The 23,216-nt window shown below is 31.8% G+C and overlaps 9 protein-coding genes and 7 pseudogenes across 16 annotated transcripts, besides 8 other annotated features; 5 read left to right on the top strand and 11 right to left on the bottom strand.

The window, feature by feature from the left end:
* Nucleotides 1–2,604: part of a mobile genetic element that runs on past the window's edge.
* TVAGG3_0243320 (uncharacterized protein) lies at nt 1,916–2,143 on the top strand (the record flags this gene model as incomplete). Its single annotated transcript, XM_051227768.1, has 1 exon — nt 1,916–2,143. One exon carries the CDS (start codon nt 1,916–1,918, stop codon nt 2,141–2,143), a length of 228 nt encoding a protein of 75 aa, XP_051112754.1.
* Nucleotides 2,605–2,863: 259 nt separating the features above from the next.
* Nucleotides 2,864–3,127, bottom strand: TVAGG3_0243300 (uncharacterized protein; the record flags this gene model as incomplete). The annotated part of the gene is made up of 1 exon (XM_051227767.1): nt 2,864–3,127. One exon carries the CDS (start codon nt 3,125–3,127, stop codon nt 2,864–2,866), a length of 264 nt encoding a protein of 87 aa, XP_051112753.1.
* A 659-nt stretch (nt 3,128–3,786) lies between these two features.
* Nucleotides 3,787–3,814: a terminal%2Cinverted (terminal inverted repeat of Mariner transposon ID:TVAGG3_0243280).
* Nucleotides 3,787–5,090: a mobile genetic element.
* On the bottom strand, nt 3,867–4,995 carry TVAGG3_0243290 (annotated as a pseudogene). Its single transcript has one exon. A coding segment is annotated over exon 1 (1,129 nt).
* Nucleotides 5,063–5,090: a terminal%2Cinverted (terminal inverted repeat of Mariner transposon ID:TVAGG3_0243280).
* Nucleotides 5,091–5,339: 249 nt separating this feature from the next.
* TVAGG3_0243270 lies at nt 5,340–5,973 on the bottom strand (annotated as a pseudogene). The gene has a single exon. A coding segment is annotated over exon 1 (634 nt).
* Nucleotides 5,974–6,630: 657 nt separating this feature from the next.
* Nucleotides 6,631–9,544: a mobile genetic element.
* Nucleotides 8,590–9,544, bottom strand: TVAGG3_0243260 (annotated as a pseudogene). Its single transcript has one exon. A coding segment is annotated over exon 1 (955 nt).
* Nucleotides 9,545–9,595: 51 nt separating this feature from the next.
* Nucleotides 9,596–10,329, bottom strand: TVAGG3_0243240 (annotated as a pseudogene). The gene has a single exon. A coding segment is annotated over exon 1 (734 nt).
* A 760-nt stretch (nt 10,330–11,089) lies between these two features.
* On the top strand, nt 11,090–11,953 carry TVAGG3_0243230 (annotated as a pseudogene). The gene has a single exon. A coding segment is annotated over exon 1 (864 nt).
* A 995-nt stretch (nt 11,954–12,948) lies between these two features.
* Nucleotides 12,949–15,035: a mobile genetic element.
* TVAGG3_0243220 (zebrafish ch211-108c17.2-related family) lies at nt 13,980–14,939 on the top strand (the record flags this gene model as incomplete). The annotated part of the gene is made up of 1 exon (XM_001317157.2): nt 13,980–14,939. The coding sequence occupies one exon, from the start codon at nt 13,980–13,982 to the stop codon at nt 14,937–14,939; it is 960 nt and encodes a 319-aa protein (XP_001317192.2).
* Nucleotides 15,035–23,216: part of a mobile genetic element that runs on past the window's edge.
* Nucleotides 15,036–15,750: a terminal%2Cinverted (terminal inverted repeat of Maverick-1A transposon ID:TVAGG3_0243020).
* TVAGG3_0243200 (uncharacterized protein) lies at nt 15,751–15,987 on the bottom strand (the record flags this gene model as incomplete). The annotated part of the gene is made up of 1 exon (XM_001317156.1): nt 15,751–15,987. The coding sequence occupies one exon, from the start codon at nt 15,985–15,987 to the stop codon at nt 15,751–15,753; it is 237 nt and encodes a 78-aa protein (XP_001317191.1).
* Nucleotides 16,036–16,476, bottom strand: TVAGG3_0243190 (uncharacterized protein; the record flags this gene model as incomplete). The annotated part of the gene is made up of 1 exon (XM_001317155.1): nt 16,036–16,476. The coding sequence occupies one exon, from the start codon at nt 16,474–16,476 to the stop codon at nt 16,036–16,038; it is 441 nt and encodes a 146-aa protein (XP_001317190.1).
* TVAGG3_0243180 (uncharacterized protein) lies at nt 16,518–17,292 on the bottom strand (the record flags this gene model as incomplete). The annotated part of the gene is made up of 1 exon (XM_051227766.1): nt 16,518–17,292. A coding segment is annotated over one exon (775 nt), but the record flags the coding sequence as incomplete, so codon positions are not given.
* On the bottom strand, nt 18,121–18,543 carry TVAGG3_0243170 (uncharacterized protein; the record flags this gene model as incomplete). The annotated part of the gene is made up of 1 exon (XM_051227765.1): nt 18,121–18,543. A coding segment is annotated over one exon (423 nt), but the record flags the coding sequence as incomplete, so codon positions are not given.
* TVAGG3_0243160 (uncharacterized protein) lies at nt 18,589–18,861 on the top strand (the record flags this gene model as incomplete). The annotated part of the gene is made up of 1 exon (XM_051227764.1): nt 18,589–18,861. One exon carries the CDS (start codon nt 18,589–18,591, stop codon nt 18,859–18,861), a length of 273 nt encoding a protein of 90 aa, XP_051112750.1.
* Nucleotides 19,447–19,743, top strand: TVAGG3_0243150 (uncharacterized protein; the record flags this gene model as incomplete). Its single annotated transcript, XM_051227763.1, has 1 exon — nt 19,447–19,743. One exon carries the CDS (start codon nt 19,447–19,449, stop codon nt 19,741–19,743), a length of 297 nt encoding a protein of 98 aa, XP_051112749.1.
* Nucleotides 19,852–20,828, bottom strand: TVAGG3_0243140 (annotated as a pseudogene). The gene has a single exon. A coding segment is annotated over exon 1 (977 nt).
* Nucleotides 21,283–22,277, bottom strand: TVAGG3_0243130 (annotated as a pseudogene). The gene has a single exon. A coding segment is annotated over exon 1 (995 nt).

The following is a 23,216-nucleotide window of genomic DNA, read 5'->3' as shown; positions in this document are numbered from 1 at the left end:
AGGAAGGAAAACTGGTATGGCTTTATTAGTAAATAAAATTCAAATTTAACGATTATAGATGTTGATATCAATAAATCATACAATGATGAACTTAAAGAAACAGTTAGAAAAGAATTTTATCAAAACTTTCGGATAAAGATGTTATCGTTAAAACCGCATCAGGAGGTCTTCACATTTATTGCAACACTAATTTCTTCTATTCACTCGAACAGAATGATTAAATGTTATTCTGCAATGATTATGATATTGACATAATGACTTCTATGATGATTCAAAGCGTTCATTAGTGGTTATGGCTGAATTCAAGAGTTCGCAAGAATGCAACAGAACCAATCAATACATACTCATTCATTCGTGGAAGTTATGATTCAACATTAACAGAACAGTAAACGATATATTAAATGATTTGAATATTAAGGTAAGAGTTGAACAGAAGAATGAAGAAATAAAGAGTATAATGAATGAAAACAAAGATGTAAACATTGACGATAAACTTGCCCAGAGCATAGTTGATGGCATCTGTGATTTTGAAGTACATAATGACGGTGGAAACATGAATTTAGAAAAAGAAATAACATTATTCACACTGTTTCAAGCTATTAATTCGTTACCGGATCATTTAATTAATGAAGCATACGATAACGTTTATAACTTCTGCAATTTAACAGAAAATGCAAAAAGTAATTTTGAAAAAGCACGTAGTAGATATGCACATTTAATGACTTCTCCATTTGTTTTGGTGAAGATTCTAAAACTTTATCAAAAGGAATATTATGATGAATATGTTTTACCTTTATTACGTAAGCCAAAAATAACATTTGATATCAAACTTGATGACTCGTTTTTGATAACAGATATTAGACGCAAGGCTGAAAATCATCAGTATAAAAACAGTTCTGAAGTAATGAGGATTTATCACGTGTAATCCGTTTTGTAGATTGTGGAAACAAATATTTCATTCAGAAAGATTACAACATACACGACAAAATGAATCAAATATCATTCGTTCTTCAATCAAACATGAAAGAGTCACTCAAAATGATTAAATTATTTAAAGAAGAAGGTAAAACAATAACAGCATGGGATGTACTACTAAATCAATTATCCTCATTAACCGTTAAGGGTGTTTGCTTTAAATCTGATTCTCCAGATGTTTTCTCAACGTTTCAGGGTTATAAATACAACATTCTCGAAAAGCCTGATTACTCAAAAATTGAGATGTTTATGGATTTCATTAAAGAAGCCATTTGTGATAATAACGATGAAGTGTATAAATACCTTCTGGGCTGGATTGCATCAATGATTCAACATCCTGGAATCAAGAATGAAACAGCAATTATTTTGAAAGAACTTCAGGGAACAGGTAAAAACAGATTTACAGATATTATTTCTGAACTTCTCCCTGGTTATTCATGTAAAAACATTACTGAAATAAGTGAGCTAACGGATAATTTCAACTCAGTAGTTGAAAATAAAATGTTTCTTGTACTTAATGAACTCAAGAATGTAGGTGAAGACAGACTTGCAAACTTCAACGCTTTGAAATCAATTATAACGGATAATGAGATTAGAATTAATGAAAAGAATCAACCCAGAAGAACTGCTCAGAACGTTGCAAACTTCATTTTCGTAACTAACAACGTCTACCCTGTCAAAATTGAAGTTGGAGACAGAAGATACGTAGTTTTAAGGGTTAATGGTAAATTCAAGGGTCAATTTGATTACTTCAAGAATTTAATGGATTCATGCAAAGGAATTTTATGATAACCTTTTAACATATTTTATGCAATATGACCTTTCATCGTTTAATGTACGAATCATTCCGATGACTGAAGCCAAACAAGATTTAATCGAGTTATCAACAAATCCTTTAGATGTATGGATAAATACACATTATGATGAATTGAGTGCAGGTATGACATGTAAAAAAGCTCTATTCTGCAAACCATCAGACATGAAAGACAAGAATTTCCAAATGAGCATTAGGGATAAATGTGATAAGAAACAGGTAAGAATAGATGGTAAACAAACATGGTGTTATGTTTTGAAAGAAGAAATGAAAGGATTATATAAACAGGTTGAACCAAACGATAATGAGGATTCATTTACTGACGATGAAATACCTGTAAATGAAGCTTTATAAAGTATGATTGGAATTTATTTTTGCCTTCCTCATTAATCCTCCTGTGTTGTCAAAATGTCATGTTGTCTCATTTTTCAGAGAAGTTAAATAACCGAGTGACACATGGTGACGTAGTGACACCTTCAGTTCTTCAAAAATAATTCATAAGTGCCTTCCTCATTAATCCTCCTGTGTTGTCTAAATGTCATGTTGTCTCATTTTTTCAGAGAAGTTAAATAACCGAGTGACACATGGTGACGTAGTGACACCTTCAGTTCTTCAAAAATAATTCATAAGTGCCTTCCTCATTAATCCTCCTGTGTTGTCTAAATGTCATGTTGTCTCATTTTTTCAGAGAAGTTAAATAACCGAGTGACACATGGTGACGTAGTGACACCTTCAGTTCTTCAAAAATAATTCATTATTGAATAACCTGAATCCATTAATGAAAACATTATTTTTGGGTCATTTACACTCATTACGATGAAGTCATGACAAATCATTTCCGGGACTGTTGTCTAAATGTCATGTTGTCTCAAACTTTAGAACGGCATAATTTAAATTTTTATTTTTATCATAAATGGATACCCCACAAGCTCAAAATTTACCACGAATCATAACAAGGGAGGAAACGATAAAAATGATGCGAGAACTTGCTAAAAATAACAAACCACTAAAACTGAGAAAATGCGGTTATGCAGTAATGATGGAAAGAGAGATGTTGTCAAAGAGGAATAAAAATTAAATTTGGATTGAGTTTAAAAATTCATCTTTATTAAATTCATCTCTTCCAATCAATTTATTTATTCTATTAAATTCTTTTATTTTTGCTTCACTCAGTTTAAGGATTGAACGGTAAGTTTCTAATTTTTCGATTATTTCTTTATCGTTTTCAACCCCACCACATTGCGGCTTCTTTTTGTAATAGCATATTTTTGATTTAATTCTATTTAGTTTCTTTTTATATTCATCGTCTGGACTCTTGACTGCTTTGTTGTCACTCATTTCTTACGAAATAAAAAAAATTAAATATTATTTAAATATAATAGAGTAATAAAATAAATCGGAATTTCTATTAATTTATTGTCAACTTCAACTAATGCATTGCCGTTAATATATCTAACAAATTCAGCTATTGTGTCAAATCTTCGTCTTCTTTTTGTCATTGATTTATCAGTTTTTCCATAATCGAGATGAATCAAAACTTTATCCCCTTGTTTAAAATTCATGAGCCCCGAATTAATTTGTTCACGTTTAACATCATTTAACCTTTCCATTTGTTTTCTAATATATTCCCATTCTTTTGAAATATCATTTTTCATTTCCACTGGTTTCATGTTTATAGTTCTATGCCATGTATTATTGTAATAATATACTAACTGTTGTATGATGGAGTCATGATTTCCATCCCAGTATATCTGACCGTTAACCCCTAACGCATCTCTAGGAGTTCTCATTACCGCATCAACTATTTTATTATGAAACGTATATGGAGAAGATGAGAAGTAAAAATTAATTTGTGGGAAATAATGAATCATAATTGCCTGAAATCCTTTATCACCATCACCCCTGATATTATCTACTCTTTCATGATCTAGTAAGTATTGAATAGCTCTTCTTGTTTCCTGTTCTGTTTTCCCTTTCACTGGAATGCAATATAAATATAGGGTGTCCAAAGGTGTGTTTAGCACAAACCTGAATACTGCGAATAGAAATAAACAAGTTACATATATATAAAGTTTATTTAAATATAATCACCATTGGATTCAATCACGCGTTCGCAGCGATCGATCCAGGCTTGAAAGACACGCTTTAAATCATCATGAGAAAATTGCTCAAATTGCTCTCTTACAAAATTTTCAAGATCATCTGGACTCGCGAATTCGCGTCCTTCAGCTCTCTTTTTTAGCGTGCCGAATAAATAAAAGTCAGAGGGTGCAATATCAGGTGAATAAATTGGGTTTGGAACAACTTTGACATTGTTTTCCACCAAGTAATTCATTACCTTATGACTTTTGTGAACTCTTGAATTATCAAAATGAATTGCAAACTTTTGTTTTTGTTGTTTGGATTTCTCAAACTCATCAGAATTGATAATTTGAGTAAGAACATTGTCAATTAGATACTGAGTATTCATCGTATTAGTTTTTTGAAGAATATCAATTGCGATGATGCCATTCACGCCCCCAAAAAACCGACAACATCATCATTGGTGTGTCAATTTTTTTCTTCGGGAATGTTTGCGGATTTTCATCCTTCGGGATCCACATGATTTTGGCTTCTGTTGCATATTGAAACCAAGACTCGTCCCCTGTTACTAAAAAGCGAAACTTCTTGGATTGATACGCACCCAATATAGAGAGGAGCTCTTTCGAAGATTGGACTCTAGATTTTTTTTGAACTGAATTAAGGTTGTGCGGAACCCAACGTGTATACGCTAGTTTGTAGTTCAAATAATTGTGCAGATAATAACTGACTGTTGTACGTGGTATCTTTGTCATCTCCTCTATCCTTCTGAGTGATGCTCTTGGGTCTTCATCTAGCGCTTGAAGAATTGCTTTGATTTTTCTTTGATCCGGCGATTTTTTGTCAATTTTTATGATGGGCGCCTTTTTTGTTCATGAAGTGATACATCCTAACATGATACGTTACAGTGGAATAGCTAGGAGCATCCATACCGAAGCATTTTACCAATGTCTCGTAGATTTTTTTACAGTCTTTGCATTTTTTTGCAAGAGCGAGGATGTTTTCTTTATGATTCATTAAAAAAATGAAAAAAATCCCGCCAAAATTTCCCGCGAAACCGCCTCTTGTCTCAAAATTCATTTATATCCCGGCATGGCGCCAAAATACAACATACTCATCATATACATATATTCATATTTTTTATTATATATTATAATCAGCATATATCTCCTTTAATAGTCTCATATAGAGCGCTGTGCTAAACGCACCTTTGGACACCCTATATCTAGTGTTAATGTTAATGGCAAATAAATAAGTAACTTTTCCTTTTGAATATTCCAGATGATCGATTTCGTATGAATATGGATATGATGCAAATGAAGGGCGACTAAATTTTTCCTTTAACGGTTGAATTTTTGGGTCAATTGGTTTATTTAATATCTTGAAATCCTTTTTAAAATCTTTTTGCTTCTTTAATGTTTGAAATGGATATAATAAAGTGAATGATGAAGGATTAACTGAAGGAGGAGGAGGTACTGTCGTTGGAGGTTTTGGTGTTGCAAGTGGTTTAATTTTATCTGCTTTGATTTTGGATTTCATTTCCTTCCTTCATTAATTCTGGATGTATTCTATTCATTTGTTTTAAATATGCTGTATATAAAGGTTTGATATACTTTCCTGCTTCGAGTTTATGTTGAAGGATGAATTCCAAAAGTTGATCTTCATTTAAAAGTCGGGCTGAATATGGTTTAACTAATGAATCATAAATTAAAGCTTGTGCTTCATTTATGGTCTGAAGGACCTGGGCGTTTTGTACCATTTGTTTTTGTTCCTTTGGTTTTTGTGGCTCAGGATTATATAATTTATATAATTCATCAATATCTTCTTCTGTTAATACTTTATTTTTGAAATCTTTCAACTGTTTAAGCTGTGATTTATTTTTCCCTTTGAATATTCATTATTTTTAATTTTGTCTTTAATTCAGAAATTATTTTATTATGATATTTCAAAATTTCATTTTTATAATATGGATAATAATATTCCATATCATCACCCGTTATATTGTTATCATATTTTTGGAGATATGCTTTTAAATCATAATAATCAAGAAAATTTTGATTAAATATTAAATCATCAATTAAATTTTTTAAATGTACGTTATTCATTTATATAAAAATAAAATCAATGTTTTAAGGGTGCCCGCCTCTTTGATCAAGAATCAAAGCCATCATTAACGGTTCCTTTTGTCTCTTCTGTGGCATTTCATTAAATAAATGGCATACAACATCCATTTTCACAACATACAGCCTTAGTGTGTGCTCCTGTTAACGCAGTCTTACCAATTGTTAAGCGAGTCATTACCCCGTTTTTAAGTTGTAAATTAATATTCTGACCATCAAATATCACTTTATCATTTATTATATCCAAATAATTTTTAGGTGTTAATTGTTTATTTTGTCGTAAACTAACTCCTTTCATTTTTTGCGCAATCTTTTTAAAATCACTTCCATCAATTGAACCATTGAATGATGTATAACACTTAGGACATAAAGCAACCATGTTATCACCTTGTTTCTCAATTGCTAAACCCAATAACTTCTTCTCATGTGCTTTTTCTTCAGCTTTATTCTTTAATTTAGGTTTAAATTTCTCATCAAAACAGAAGAAATCAAATGGTGCGAATTTAAAATGTTTTTATCATAAAAATGTTATATCAGTAACAATTGCTTGAAATGCTTGAGTGTTAGGAAGATTTGGGTCGCCAGCGATTGCCCAATAAGATGAATCAGTATCACCTTCAATGAAATGAAAACGATTAACATTCAAGCATTTATACATAAAATCATAAATGAAAACCAAATACCAGTATTTGCGTTATTATCTAAAGTGAAGAATGCCTCTTGTAAACATGTTTCACATCTATAAAATCTATCTTTAAGCATCACTTGATATGTATCTTCACCTATTTCTCTTATGTTTTTAAACTTATTTGACATACATGCAACGCGTGCCTTCTGTGCATTCATTATTTTAGTCTTTGCGTAATTTTGTGTATTCATTGCATCGTAACCATATGATCCATTAAGTGAAATCTTGCAAAATAAACTTTTTCCTTTATTTCCTTCTAATTCAGCCTTTTGTCTTTCGTTCATAAATTCATTCGCAAATTCATTAAAACAAGTGTTTTTAGTAAATGTTAAAATTGATTGAATGTCATCAATGATAAAATGAAATCTGTCTATTAGATACCATAGATAATAAGAAGAAAATGGTTGATATTGGTTGTGTGTTGATGCTAACTGAGTTAATTTTCTCTGTTTCTGGTCAACTGGTAGATTGTTTGATTTCATGTAATTATACATAAAACTGCCAATTGTTTTTTCATCTGTGATAATATCTAAGTTTCTTATTATCGGTAAAAAGTTTATGTAATCATTAATGTATTTTTCATCAATGTGACCCTTTACTTCAGCCACGAATAAAGTATTTTTCTTCTTAATAATTCCCAGTGCTTTTGCTTTCTTTGTTGCTGTATCACAAATGATAACACCATTCAATCTTCCCGGCATATACATTTTATGGTCAGTATATTGAATGAAATCATGAGGATTAGATGAAAATGATGAAGGATATAATGAATTAAAGTCGACTCCAACGAAATGAGTCATAATGTAGGTGGTGTCCTCATTTGATACAGTTTTAGTTTCTGGATTATATGAAAGTTTATTAATGTGCGTGATTCCTTTAAGATTAACACGATGTTGAACATTTGATAGACCACCAGTAATTCCATTACGGAGAATGTGATAAGCTTCAACTGAATCTAAAGTCATTGGTAAATTATTTTTTAATGCATAATTTCTTAAATTGATTCTTAAACGTTGAACATCTTCATCTTTATTTGATTTTACGACATTGCAATAACAACACATTAACTGACAATTTTCTTTGGTATGTGGTTTTTCATTATCGATTCTATCCAATGTTGGTTTATTAGCATATGTAAACGCTTTACCACACATTTTGCATTTAGATGAAAGGATTAAATCGTGATAGTATTGATAGTCATCCATTGAAACATTGTTTTTAGTATCCCTTTCTGCTTTTTCATCTTGTTTCTTATATGATCCAATTTTATATTTCCAATACTTTTTTGTTAATTCAAAACTTGATTCCACATTTTCTTCTTCTGGATATGTTTCGTTAGGATTGAAGTTCTTATATGCTAACGCGTAACGAATCATTGAAGCATTCGATGATAAAGAAAGATTATGAAGCATGTCAATTTTATAAACAAATGTTTCTTCGATAATTTTATCAATTGGGTCAATCATAATTTCAACGTCTTTATTGCAATAATGAATAAAATATTCTAATCTATTCTTAAAATTTTTAGCATCATTGAGATATATTTGATAATCACTATCTGATATAGTTTCTTGGGTTAATGCTGAATAAAATGAATCTTTCGTGAATGGTTCCTCTTTATATAATTCTTCTTTGTAATTTTCCCATGTGATGAATTGATAAGGGAAAAAGGATTTAACACGTGATTTATTGTTTCCGAAATCTTGAGTGAATTGGTCTAATGTTCCACCCGCTATATAATTTCTGATGTCAATAAATCTTAATTCATATGGACAGTTTGTTTTCTTTACAATGATTTGCTTAAATTGTGAAGATGAACCCAGCAGTGATTTTATCTTCCATTTTGCAGTATTTAAATCACGAAGAATTAAATTTAAATCAAACTTTCCCGAATTAAAACCAATGATATTCACTTTATTAAATTCTTCATCTAAAAGCTCTTTCATTGCTTCCTTTTGTTTCTCATTTAATGTATTCATTAATTCTTCATATTGTTCAATATTTGATTTAGCAACTAATGAACAGGTTGAAAATAAAAATTCAATCCAATCAGAGATGAACGAATCACTTGATGTTAAGCAAAAATTCCTCGTAAATGTTTTATCACGGTCTACGACCTCACCGCTTTGCGGCTTTATTTTGACAGTTGATGATACCATAAATGGTTTTAAGTAAGCGTTCAAAGTTGCACATTCAGAAAGTTGAAGTTCTTCTTTAGTCTCTAATGTTTCGAAGTCAAAAGTAATATAATATCTTGTTGGTTTATAATATTCCTGCAAATTATGTGCTAATAGCCATTGATATATCTTCTGTTTCGTGATATGTGGTGCATATGGTTGTTGTGTGTTTTGCAATTGAACGTCTTGAATTAATCTTCCATTATTTTCTTTACATTTCTCATAATGTTTTAAAAATCTTCTTTGGTTTTTCCTTTCTGGATCATCACGGATAGAATATACTTCTTCTTTGCAAAAGGGAAACTTTATATCCTGTGAGTGCTTCAACGTCTGTAATTCTGTCAGCGTGAAGTTTTCCACATGGACTCTGTGTTAATAAAATATTTACTGTTTCAAATTCTGGATCTATCATTATTGATTCCACTAATGGAAAGTCTACCTTGTTAATGTCTACGTCTTCTGGTTGAGGGTCACAATAATAAAAATCAATATTAACGTTTAACATTCTTGCTAACCTCTCACTTTCTGATGAAATGTCAAATCCTTCATATGCATCTATGGCTTCATTTAAATAACTTCTACGAGTTTTAGGATTAACACCATCAGGAATGTTATAGAAGCGTTTAAATAACCTTCTACCTTCGGCTCTTATTTGATTATCATTCATTTTAGCTGTTCCATTTTTATTCATTTATGTAAGAATAAAAATTAAAAAAAAATAAATAAAAATAAAGTTTATTTTTTAAAGCCCATAAAATGAATTAAGAACACATAAATTTTTATCATCTGCGACGTGACGAATACATTTTAATTTACTCAAGAATGCGTACCCTGATACATTAAATCTAATTCCTGTCTTATTTAATTTCACAACTTTGAAAAGGAATGTATGAATAGCTATAAAATGATGAGATGATGTTTTATGGGTTGCTTCCATTTTTTCTGAAATAAATGAATAAATATAATGTTTATAAGTTTTCATATCTTTTATATTCTTAATAACGAATGGTATAGACCTTTCCACTTCGTCTTCCTTCGGTGCTGTTCTTTCATATGAAACATTATTGGTATCTTCAATAATGAAACCACAATCGCATAAAATTTTATATGTACCAATTGTTTCTTTTGATATTTTATCTAACAAATCAAAAACTTTATCAACACCTGTACATTTATTTAAATAATAATTTGTGTAAATATCATGATCTTCTTTCTTAATCGTATTAGTTGCATATGTTACATTTTTCAGTGCTTTTTTGAATTTTTCAGAATCAAGAGGAGGTGAAAGTAATATACATGGATAATCTCCATTGTCAATAAATTGAACTTATGTTTATGAATAAATTTTGTGCCTTCTTCTGAAAGTGTTTCGTCAATATCACCATCTAATAAATTTTTAGTAGATTCCAAAAAGTAATTTTTATATCTTTCCTCATGTGATTTTTGAACTTCTGATTCTGAAGCTGGGATATTCATTAAACCCTCTACTTCATTCTCAGCATTTCTCAATTCCTTAATTTTTCATCTATTTCATTTCTTAATTGTTCCAATTTCTCAATCTCATCGTTATAATATTCATCTTGTTTAATTTTTTCTTCAAAATATTCAGGAGGTGTTTCAAGGCTCTCTGAGCCCAGGTCCTCTGGACCATAAAGAGGAATATTCTCCTGTTTTTCAACTTTTTTGGGATATAAATATCTCATTATAGCCTTTTTAGTAATTGGTCCGTTATATTTAAATTCATTCAACAATCTGGAAAACTCTTTCACATTCTGCATATATGTTGGATAAGAACCGTCTCCAAAATTTTCTAAAATATTTTCTAATTCTGAATTAGTGAACTTTAAAGATTTCAATGAATTAGTTGTTATACTCATTTATTATAAAATAAAAAATAAAAAAAAAATAAATTTAACTTAGTTTTAATTTTACGTAAGAAGTCAATTTTTTAAATCTTGATTTATTCAAAAACGTAAGAATAAAAACCGTAAGAATCATACATTTTTTACTTCATATGTTAAAAAAAATGATACAAAATCGTTCAATATTGTATGAATTCTTACGTTTACAAAAAAAGTCACACAACCCTTCAACATATACTACTTCACGTTTTTATTGAATATCTTATATTTTTTTATACATATATAAATATTTGGAGTATTTAAAACATATTTAGTTACTTTTTTTTCTAAGCCCTTTTCAAATATTGAAAAAGAACAAAAACATTTTTCTTTGAATGATGGTAACACTATTCACAGTGAAAAGCTTGGTTGTAAAGATGGAACAATGATTACTATTATCAGACCATCTAGTATTTTCAAATCACCACTAAATATAAGTACTTTTGCGGAGATTTCTAGAGCTGAAATCTCAGTTCCAGATGGCGCGATTCCAGAAGAATTCATTTATAGTAGATTATATAATTTTAATAACAATGAGAGTACTTCTTCTCTGCAAATGTGTCAATGCACTTTCAATTCTAGTAAAGAATGCACAAAAATGCAAAATGACGAAATGATATGGCAACAAACGTGCGAACCGATACAAGATGATTATGAAACCGGCGAAGAATTAGAGGAAGAAGAGATTTTTGAAGAAGAAGATCTTTGAAGGCGAGAAAGAGAAAGAAAAGTCAAAAACATTCCATGAAAAGTATACAGATCAAGAATTAGACAAGCATTTGTTCAATTGCTACATTCACGGAATAGGAATCCAAAAATATTTCGACATATTAACATATGCAGGAGTGAAAGTACCATCTGTTGATACATTGAATAAGAGACAAGCTGCTCTCGGTCCTTCACTTGAAGAATTTTGTTTAAATCGCATACAAAAATACATAACTGATGATATGAAAGCAGCTTATGACTGTGCTTGGACTGGAAGAAGAAATGCTTTTTCATCTTTTTCAAGTTTGGCAAATATTGTACTTAATAAAATTTGTGGTTTTCGAATTGTAACAAAATATAAAATTGATGGATATAAAACTGTAATTAGTGATCCTGATATACAAGCCAATATGATGGAAATCACTGCTCTTAATTCTATTATCAATTCTGACATTTTTCCAAAAATTCATACTTTTGTATCAGATGGTGATGTAAAAACCAATACAGCATTAAATCATTCAAAAACCTCAATTCAAATTACAAAGGATTCTAATCATTTAATCAAACATGCTTTTAATAAATTTAAAGATCAATTGCATTTTTTGGAATCTCAATTTAGAATCATATTTGCAGACAATACACTTACAATTGAACAGAAGGTACAAAAATGGCTTGACACAAAGAAAAAGTATCTAAATCGTCAAAATTATTCCGAAATTTGCGAAACAATTGATGCTACAGCTTTCTTATTTAGATGTATTAGGAAAGGTCTTCATACAAACTTTAATGAGAGCATTAATGCACTCAAGGCCCAATTAATTCCAAAATTTTCATCGTGGTCAATCGGTTTTGTCATTAGAATGTTTGTCGTTGTCATTGCTTATAACGAACCAAGGTGGAAAGAATTGCTTAGAACAGAATTTTTCAAATTTGATATTTCAATGTATGACGAACAAATTCAGAACCGTATCAAAAAAATTGAGAGCCGCTCAGAACATGTTCGGAATCATCGTGCACAAAAAGAAACCAAAAAACGAGCAATTGCAGTTAGGTGGGCAAGAAAGCATAAAGCAAACGTTGAACCTGAGGCAGAAGCTTATAAATCTCCTAAAAAAGAAACAAATACAATTAAAATTGCACATAAGAAAAAGGATTTAATTGGAAATATTCCAATTAAAGATTGGAAAAGAAAGTTCTTTTTTATTACTAATGTCGCATTAGATAATGTTGATTTCCAAAGTGCTGTTTTATCCATTCCATATTTGTACGTACGTTTTTCAAAAGATTATAAATACGCAGTAATTTTGATCAAAGATTATAATGCAAGCATGATTATTGATTCTTCAATCTACTTGTCAATGGGTTTGCAGCGCGAACCTCTTGATGACGAAGTTGCCCAGAAAGTTATTGAAAATTGTCCAGTTGATTCAGGTCTGGTTGTTTTCCCAACAAACAAATTTGTTGTATCAAAATCCCCAACTTTTAAGGATGGGCACTCATTAGGGTGATGAAAAAAATCAAGTCTAGCAAAGTCAATATATTAAAAACAGTGAAGACTATTATATAGCATTATAGTGCACAAGCTCAAATATTTAGTGATGCATTTCTCGAACTTATTTTATTTATAAGTTAACCTTGAAACATGAATTTTAGTATATCATGAGCATATTTTTTTCTAATTTTGCAATACTTATAATATCATACCAGGATTCATGTGGAAGTCTAATATTTGGTATATAATATTCTTACAATAAATGTATTAATTCAATTATATTCAAAATGATGGGTCGCAATTTTTACTGAAATTGCAAATTTAATTTCAACAATGAAATTATTGTTTAAAAAAAATAGCACAACAGCAAGATGGACAATCATATATAGAATTATAATGCTCCATATAATGCTTTGATTTGATGCGTATATAATGTTATTTTTCGAACATCTTTGTAAAAAATTGATTTTTGTAATTTTTGAAAAAATTCGATTTTATTTCGAGATTTCCTCTATAGGTGAAGTATATTGAACAATATTCCTATGGGAGAAAATAATTGTAAGTATGAGTACTTTCATTAATACTATGGGTGCCATGGTTATCGCTCAAACGATCAAGTTATATCTCGATTGCGTAAATTGAAATTTTGCTATTTTCTAAATTCACGGCAACAACATTCTTTTATCCTGATCGTACATCACAATATTTGAATGTGCGACCATTTGTTCAAGAAACCGTCAAGTTATTCTTCATTTTTCATGCCGCGGCGAACAAAAGCAGTTGCAAAGCGTATAAAGAACTTAGTTCAAAGCGCGAAAAATAGGGTAGAGCCATATGTCGTCAACACTGTTGAATTTGTGCTATCTGTATTATTGAGCGGCGCTACATTTTGCCAATCAGAATTTCAATTCATGCTGAATAACATCAAAGTTCCGTCAGAAGCTACATTTCATCGAGTCCAAGAAAAGGTTGGTCGTGTTATCATAGAAGTTGCCAGAGAATCTGTTAATTATTGGAAATCTCGAATGAGAAAATGTTCGGGACTTTTGTTTGACGGTTCTTGGAGTCAGAGAAGAAATGCAATGTTTTGCTATGTACAATTTGTAGAAGAGAAACTCAAAAAAATTGTAGATTGGGAAGTGATATCTAAATCTTTTAAAAATTTCAAAGGTAATTTCAACGGAAAATCAAATGAAATGGAATTTGAAGGCTTAAAAAGAATGCTGAAGCGTTGGAATAATGAAAAACGTGTAAATTTTTTTGTGCATGATGGCGATTTCAAAATTGTTTCTACAATCAAAAATACGTTCAAAGGTATCAGAGAATACAGAGATCCTGGACATTTTCTTAACAATATACAGAAAAAGCTCAAACTGCCAGAATTCAGAATCTTATCTAGCATTTCAAAGAATTTATTGCGTTGGCTTAGGCAACTTCTCAATGACACACATATGTCAATTAAAACAAAGAAGTTTTTATGGTTGAATTCCGCTAAACATTATGCCGAAAATCATAAATTTTGTCCAGATCCTGAAAAATGCAAGATGATTAAACCATGGAAATATGCAAAAAATAAAACTGCTATAAAAACACTTAAAAAATTCCTCGAAGATACCGTAAAAATCTTTGATATGGTAAAAAAGATTCATTCAACTCAAGTAGTTGAATCGATAAACCATATCAAAGCAATGCTTGCTAATAAAAATATTAATTGGCATGCTTCTTGGCCAATTAGGATGGCAGTCACAATATTGCATTTCAATGAAAGTATGTTTGAAACGATTGTAGCAATAAGATACAGGTTAAATTTACCAACAATGCCAGAAATGATGAACAGATATTTCAGAATGTATGATACAACAAAAGATTTAATCAAAGCATTCAAAAATTCAAAGCAAGTTCAAAAAAAGTTTGCGGCATTAAGAGCTATAAAGAGAGGTCTTCAAGCTACCGATGATCGTATTACTCTTAAATCACATAAATAATTATTAAATTTATTTCACCCTCAAAACATCATAATCTTGCACCTTCTTTGAATAAACACTTTCACCTTCTATTTTTAATTAATGTTTTTTAATTGTAGTTAGTATACCTAAGTTGTGTACTGAGGCACTGCGTTCCTCCGTACGCAATACTTGTGAATTTGACACCTTACAAAACCGTTAACGTATATTTTACAACACAAACGACAACACCAACTTAACCTTAAATATTTATAAAGCCACTAACGACTTCACTAACGAATTCACTAATGTTTTCACTAACGAATTCACTAATGTTTTCACTAACGACTTCACTACTGTAAAAAATAAACGTTCTCACTTACAAAAGTATTGCAACTCTTCCCATTGCTGTGCTTCACACAATAGTTCATATTCTTCAGTATCGCTGCTGTCGCTCCAATCGTCAGAGTCAAAGTCACTGTCAAAATAAATGTTAGTAAGTTTTGACAAAGCTAATGAAACACGCTTACCGTTTGTATCGTATGCTTGTATAAACTTTCCATTCTTCATTCCTTCATAAACGCTCAAACTAACTTTACCCTTTCTCCCTCGTATCTGATAGAATGTATTTTCACGAGGAACGAAGAACAAATTCTTGAACTCATGACCGTTGTAGTTTGTTATCTCAATAGTTTCGTCATTTATATAAAAATAAAATAAAAAATAAACTTAAAAATTAATGATATCACCACCCTCACACGTATGAAAACATAGCACAAAAATAGATTTAGGTGAAGTGGTGAGATCTCACCTCTTTTTTCACCTCTTTTTTCACCCTGTTGAACTCATTGCTTTATAACTCTCTTCCTTTCTCCAACTCTTCTAACTTCTTCTTAAGTTCAGCAATGTTGTCCTCATGAAGTTTAATCTTTCTCAAAATTCCTTCTTTATCTAATGGTTGCTTTATCTTTCTAAACTGAACTCTACCATCCTTCATAGTATGAATGTAAAAACCTTCTGGAATAGTTCCTGATTTAATGTATTCTACCAAAAACTTTTGTTTCATTGCTTCAGTGACTTTATTTGTCATTTCAATCAAATAAAAATTTTAATATTAAATAAAAATAACGTTATTTTTTCAGTAAGGAAACGCAGGAGTTTTACGATTTATTTGAGGAGTAGGTTCTGGTTTAAATGTTCGAGTCGGTTTTGGAGTTGACTTTTGAACAGGATTTTGTAATTCCATAGGTTCAGGAGTCATTGAAGGTGTTGTTTGTGAAGGTGTTGGAGTTTGTTTAACTTCAGCTACTTCAGTATTATTTACAACATTTGCTTTATTTCCTTTCAACATCATTACTGCTCCTGCTGTAGCTAGCAAACCTAGTGGGAGACCATATTTTATATAAGGACTTGACCAAATGCTATTTTTGACAGGAGCTGGTGGAACACCTAACCTTGGTGAGACTGCTCTTTGCCATTGTGCAGCTCGTAAGAAATATTCAATAGGTGCTCCATAATCGTTTGGTAAAGTTTGTTTCATAGATGGTGAAGGTTCACGAGAGCTTGATGAAGAACTCATTTATAAGCTTTAAAAATAAACGTTCATCCTTTATTCCTCACTGTCGTCAGTTGCTAAGTTATAGTCGTCAAGTCTTATTATTGGTATGCCTGACTGTCTTACTTGTATTGCAAAGCAACAATCCCTCATAAATCCAATAAGTGGCTTTGGTACGTTTTCAGTTGCTAGTTCAATAGGTCCTTTAACAGACAATTTGTATGTTATTGGAGCAGTAGATGTTTGACCTTGCTGGAAGCAAAAGTCCACTTCAGTTGGAAAACCACATAAGAAATGTGTGTTGTCATAGCTATCCCATTTATGTTCCACACTACCATCATCCACCAATGACCTCATAACATCTTCATTAAATCCAATCATATCATTGTTTGTATTGCAAGCGTTCGCAACCATTTCATAAAATACAGGTCCATATGATTTTTCAGGTTCTGCAGGCATATTTCCATAAGCTCCCATGGAAAGCTGAAGATATTTAAACTTAGGGTTCTCAAAATTAACATAATAGTTGTCTTTCTTTCTAAATAGTGCCCAAATACTTTTAACATTAATAGGCGTATAAGCTGCTGTAAATGTTGCACTTGAACTATCTGTATTCTTTGAGAATGAACCGTCCATAGGAATCCAATCCATAACTTTAACAGGAAAACATAAAGCCTCGTTTGTATAATGTTCTACAAGTTCTGTATAAATGTTAGGGTCTAAAGAGAATGACTTTGGATGAATGAAACATTCATTAAAATCCATCTTTGTTCGAAATAGTTGCTGGGTTACAGTTGTAATAGTAACTGTTCCACTAGCTTCTACTGCCTTCGTTATCATAGTGAATGGTTCATTCCATGGAACAAATTTATTTGTCGGTGGATTTGAATCTGAAGCAAATGCAACTTTAAGAGTTGGATTGAAAGCAATGATATCATTTACAGATATAGATGTGCATTGTAATGCGTCGCTACTGAACTTTACTTTAAGCTGAATGTTACCAACAAAAGCTGGAATAAATCTTATAGCTTCTAATGGAAGGAATCTTCTAACAGGAATTCTTAAACGAAGCTTAAAATCAAATGATTTTCCTGCTGTAATTGGACCACTAACAATTTGTCCTGTTCTGCATGTTCCCGAATGACTCCATACATCTTCATGTCGAGTCTTTGAGAAAACATCTACTTTCTTTATTTGTTCGGTAGTTTGTGAGTTTGAAGTTATATATGCTTCTTCTCTTGCGTTGTCTTGAGAATATACGATACGACCATTTGCAAGGATTTGATATCCAGCAACTGCATAGAAAGCGTCATCGAAACCAATCCAAAATCCTGGTGGGTTTGTTTTATTGGAACCTGAACCAATTTCTTTATCTACAATAAATTGACCTTCCATTTTATACGTAATGAATGTATTGTAAAGGTCCAACATATTTTCACCAGGAGGTGAGAGATTGAATGTTACCCATGTGTTATCTTTAGCAGTTCCAGGTTGTGATGGAATCTTTGCGTCAGAATATTTTCTATTAGTGTCACCAATTTGAACTGCATTATCAATGATATCGAAATATGAGCGAATCTGATGAATATGCTCTGCTGGAGTAAATTCGTTTAGCTGTTCGTTCTGCATGTATTTACTTCAGATAAAAATATCTATTTACTTCATTATTCTCACTCTTCTTCTTGACATTCGTGGTGGAAGTTGTTTCTTGACATTTTCAATGAACTGTACATTCTCTTTTGTCTCAACTTCTTTCACTGGCGGGTCAGGATTCTTTGACTCGGTTTGTTTTTCAATGAAATTCACGAACTTTGCAATAAGCTCTTGGTTCGTTATTGAAAGTACATCTGGCTTCTTTTCTTCTTGTTCTTTTGGTGGCTCAGTTTGAACAGAAGGTTTTATATGGGCTTCGTGGACTTCACCCTTGCCATGCACCTTAATGTTGTCGCTTTCTGCATTCGCTAATGGAACCTTTCTTTTTCTTACGTATATTTTACCATCTTTACTCTGACTTACATAATAGAAAGGATGTTGTATTCCTCTGGCGTCATTTAATATAATAGACTCTCGCTCTGATTTTGACAAGCTCATTTTACATCGGTTAAAGTTTTAATTTTATTTTTTATCTGCAGTCAAATGACTCAGACAAGCCCTACGGACAAGACCCAAGGGGTCATAGATGTTGAAGCATTGAAGAAAGAAATTCGTGAGCAAATTTTATCCGAACTGAAGGAACAAAAACAAGAACAAAAGCCAGAGAGACCAAAGAGAAAACTTAGTGAAAAACAACTTGCTGCATTAGCTGCTGGAAGACAAAAGAACCCACGTTTGCTGGCGAAGAAAGCTAGAGAAGAAGCAAAAGCAAAGGAAGAACAAAAAGCTAAAGAAGCTGAAGCAAAGAAAGAGTAAATGGTTTATTTTTATCCGAATTAAATGTATAGACAAATACCTTTATCTGTTGCGTTCAGTAGTGAAAACCCTGACGTCAAAATAAAAGGCAACAGAGTAACGTTTAAGTTTCCAACAGACTGGATTGTGAACATAGATGAAGAGAAGTACATTGGCATAACATCTATGTATATAACACATGCTTTCAGAAAGGTTGACTTTATACTTCAAGTCGAGATAGAAAATGACGAACAGTCTTTAAGCGCCCAAAACATTCACATATACAAATACTTTAAAGACGATACAACATTGTTGCAATGTATGATTTCATTTAATGAGATGTTCGAGAAAAAGTTCAACATTGAAGTACAAACTTTACAGCCTTTACGTGAGTTTCTTGCACAACTGAAGGAAGAAGGTAGTCAGCCACAACTTATAGACTTTCATTATGAATTTAATGAAAATGAAGATGGAACTCATGACTGTCAATTCATTGTATTCTCACCATTCAATGAAGTCGCTAAAGAGAAAGAAAATCCATTACGTATAAGATTTCAAATCTCTGAACCAAGTGATGATTTCAAGAATGTTTTCAATTATGATGCAATGCTTCCGAGGAAAAATGAATTTTCAAAGATTGTAACACCTGGCATTTGGGATAGAAAGCAAGCTATTCTTTTCTCTAATATAGCCAAAGGCGTTGAAAATGAGTTCATTGGTCATACAAGAACTTCACCACTTCCTAACCCTAAATACTATAAATTAACTGGCTTCAATCGTGAGTTTTGGATAGACATGTTCTCCACTCATGACCATAACTGCCCAGTGTTCTTACCTCCAGACCATAAGGACTGTCTCTACATTGAAGCACAACTCTTAAACTCTACCATCGCAGTATTGTAAAATCTACGCTAGCTTTATTTTTATCACGAATGACCTCATTGCTGACAAAAATAAATGACCTCATTCATGACCTCATTCATGACCTCATTGCTGACCTCATTCATGACCTCAGAACTTCAACTTACGAATAAAGCTTGTTTTAGTCGTTATTGAGAAGTTAAACTTCTCTTCAAAGCAAGGTTGACATGACTTACATAAGTCGAATGCAATCTCTTGACCGTCATAAAGTGCTTTATATAACTGCATAACACTGAACTCAGAGTCTTTGTCAAATTTTCCTTGCGGAACCATTAAACCTTTATCTTCATTGTAATAGCATTGTATAGCTTCAGGAAACATTTCATTAGCAGTTAAAGCAATAACATCTTGCTTCACGCCTTTCATTCTGCAGTGAAATGCAACTTCATTTAAATCATTCGTGAGTAAGTCTATGTAAGTCTTCTTTCCACAAAATATTGACTTGTATGCTAAACTTTGTTTTCCAGGTGTTATTTCTGCGAAGTCACTATGAAATTGACCAAGGTTTTTACCAATGAGAACTCTTCCATAACGTTTCTCAAACTCTTCAGCTAAACGAGGGATATCTTCATTGTAGAGATGCATACTGTCCGTATCGCTATAAAAGATGTCCATTCCTAAGTCCTCAGCAGTACAGAATACTTCACACATTATTCTCTTCGACATAGATAGAATGTTAACACCAAGTGGACAGAAGTTAAAGTGTCTGCAAATGCTTTTCGTTAGCTTGAAAATAGTTTTATCTGAACCATCCAAACCTTCGAACTTCACTATATGGTTGTAGTTTCTGATGGCATATCTTATAGCATCTTTGTCATTACTATGGTTATTTTTGACTCAATAGGAGATAGAATAGTTTTGCCATAAATACTGTTCAGAATGAGCTTTATATTTTCTTGCAAAGGATTTCCTTCTTTCTTATACTTTAACCTTAACTCAAACAACTTCTTTACTTCATCTCTTATTCTAATATCTCTGTTTCCATCGTAATAGTATCCTTGCAACACTTCACATTTGACACCTTGATATTTTATGAGGTCTTGTAATGTTATATGGTCAACATACATTAAACAGCAAGTGTTTGAACTTCTGGGAACGTTAAGTTCTGGATTTAGTTCAGGGTCACAAACTATTAAAGGAAAGTGTCTATGTATTCCAATCTCTGTTATCTTAATGAGAACAAAGAAGCCAGACATAAACTTTTCACCAATGGGTTCCTTTTGGTCGTCATCGAATAAATGTCTCATGAGATACTCTGTGCTTAACATCTCATCCTTCAATACTTTTGGAATTCCTTCTAAAGTATAAAGTCTTGCTATAGCTGATGGATATAATGAAACAGCGTCGAAGTCAGCAATGAGTTTCTTTTGCTCTTTTGTTTCATGTTATCTGACAACATACATCTTCCACCTTGAATGCATCTCGAAATAAATTCTCTTGGTTTATTTGAGAGGTCATAAAGATTTCCATTCGGGAAGTACACTCTGTTCTCAAACAATTTGTTAGCAATTGAACAAATACTAACGTAGTCATAAACGTTTAAATCAAACTCTTTCAATAAGTCATTGCGGAACTTTACAAAACCTTCTCTTAAAATTCTTACATCTTGTTTGCAGTAAAACGTGCTATATTTTTCTAAGTCGAAGTGGTTCTCATCTATTCTGCAACCTTTGATGGAATCTATGTTTTCATGAACGTTTCAATATCTTTTACAAACTTACACGCTTCAGAAATGACACCAGTTCTGTTGTCATTTGCTAACAAAGTACTGCTGTAGTAGTTATATGGAAATACTTCTTTCGGTCCTGTTTGTAAGTTAAACATAGCAGGAAATAGTTTAAGCTTCTTATTTATAACACTGTAAGAGTCTTTTATAATAATTGCCCTTCCTTTATATAAGCCAGTTATTTGCATTGTTCGTGAACCTTTAATGATGGGAGTTCCTTTCACTTCTGTCATGTGTCTTAAGATGAAGTTTATATCATAACTGAGGTTATGGAAATATATTAAACTCTTGTCAGGAAGTCGTTCCAAAAATTCTGTTGCACAGTTCTGACCCCAAATGCTTTCACTCACTGAACCATCTTCACTGTCATAACAGATGTTAAAAGCTTTATGAAAGCCATCGTACTACACTCAAAGTCAGCAAAGAAAACGTGCTCAGGAATGAACTTGCACTTATTTTTATTTACTTCTTTTGACTCTGCTTTCTTCTTCAGTTGTACACAATACTTTGGAGCATATGTCAAATCTTTAAATGGTGCAAGGTTCTGTTTATATAAATCAGTCGTATATGTGAAAAGTTCTCCATAAGAAATAGGTTCGAAATATTTGCACTCCCACAATGTTTTCATAACATCCCATAGCGGTGTAGTTCTATCATAACGAACTATGTATTTATCTTCTCTCTTTGTATAAATCTTCATTTGTTTCTCAATGTTCATTCCACCACAACTTTCAAATTTCTTTGTAATTTCTGACGAAATATGTTGTCATTGGAATCTTTCATTTAGCATGTAGTGGTCTTCAACAAGAAGTAAGTCAATAGTTCGAACAGTTTACATTCTTTTGGTATGTATCTCTTTATTTCATTATGTCTTGAGTCATTGAAATAACCAATGGTAACATTAAATGCTATACCAGTTGCGTCAGAAATTTCTTGTACTTTACTTTGAGGAAAGTCTCTAACACGAATGACTTCTCTCATGTGGTCAATAGTTTCTTCATTTACTCCAGCCTGAATGCAAGCATAAACGAAGCAGTTGTCTTCTGTCATAAGTGCTGCAGTTCTTTTGTTCAGTTCATTGAAGATTTGGTAGCGTTCAAGATTTATAGGTAATGTGCAAAGATACTTCCAGAACTGACCGCTTCTCTTCTTATAAAACTTCTTTTCACCAAGGATTTCATTCCAGAAGTCATCTATAATCTTGTTTATCTCTGTTTGTTTAAGTCTGTTCAATAATCTTTTCTGTCTTTCTGTCAGTGTGCTTTCATCTCTATATGGTCGCTTCTGTGGCTTTCCTTTCTTAACATCTGACATCGTTAAGTCTTCATATTCAGTTAAATCATACATCTTTATTTCAGTAAGATTCTTTATGTTTGTCAAGAAGAAGTCATAGTGCATTTCAACAATACCTGCAGCATTTGCTTCTATCTCTGATATAAAGTTCTCCTTCAAGAGCTGATGTAGTAATGCTCCAATATTATTGAGGTTTAACGTAGAACATTCATACTTTCCACCAAGTTTATAACATACCATCCATCTTTGTTGGGAGTTTATTTTAATCTTCTCTAAGAGTCTCATGAAAACCTTACCGAAATGTTTGTGTAAGTAGTCTCTGTTTGGTTCATCTAAAGCTTCGATGTTAAAGTCAATGAGTCTATTGCCTGACTTCACATTTCTCTTCCTATTCTCTTCATCTTTCTTTAACCATCTCTCACCTTCTTTTGGTTTG

This window comes from Trichomonas vaginalis, chromosome IV (genome assembly GCF_026262505.1).
Source record: "Trichomonas vaginalis G3 chromosome IV, whole genome shotgun sequence".
In the NCBI taxonomy this organism is placed as follows: domain Eukaryota; phylum Parabasalia; order Trichomonadida; family Trichomonadidae; genus Trichomonas; species Trichomonas vaginalis.
This window is presented reverse-complemented; position numbering and strand designations above follow the sequence as displayed.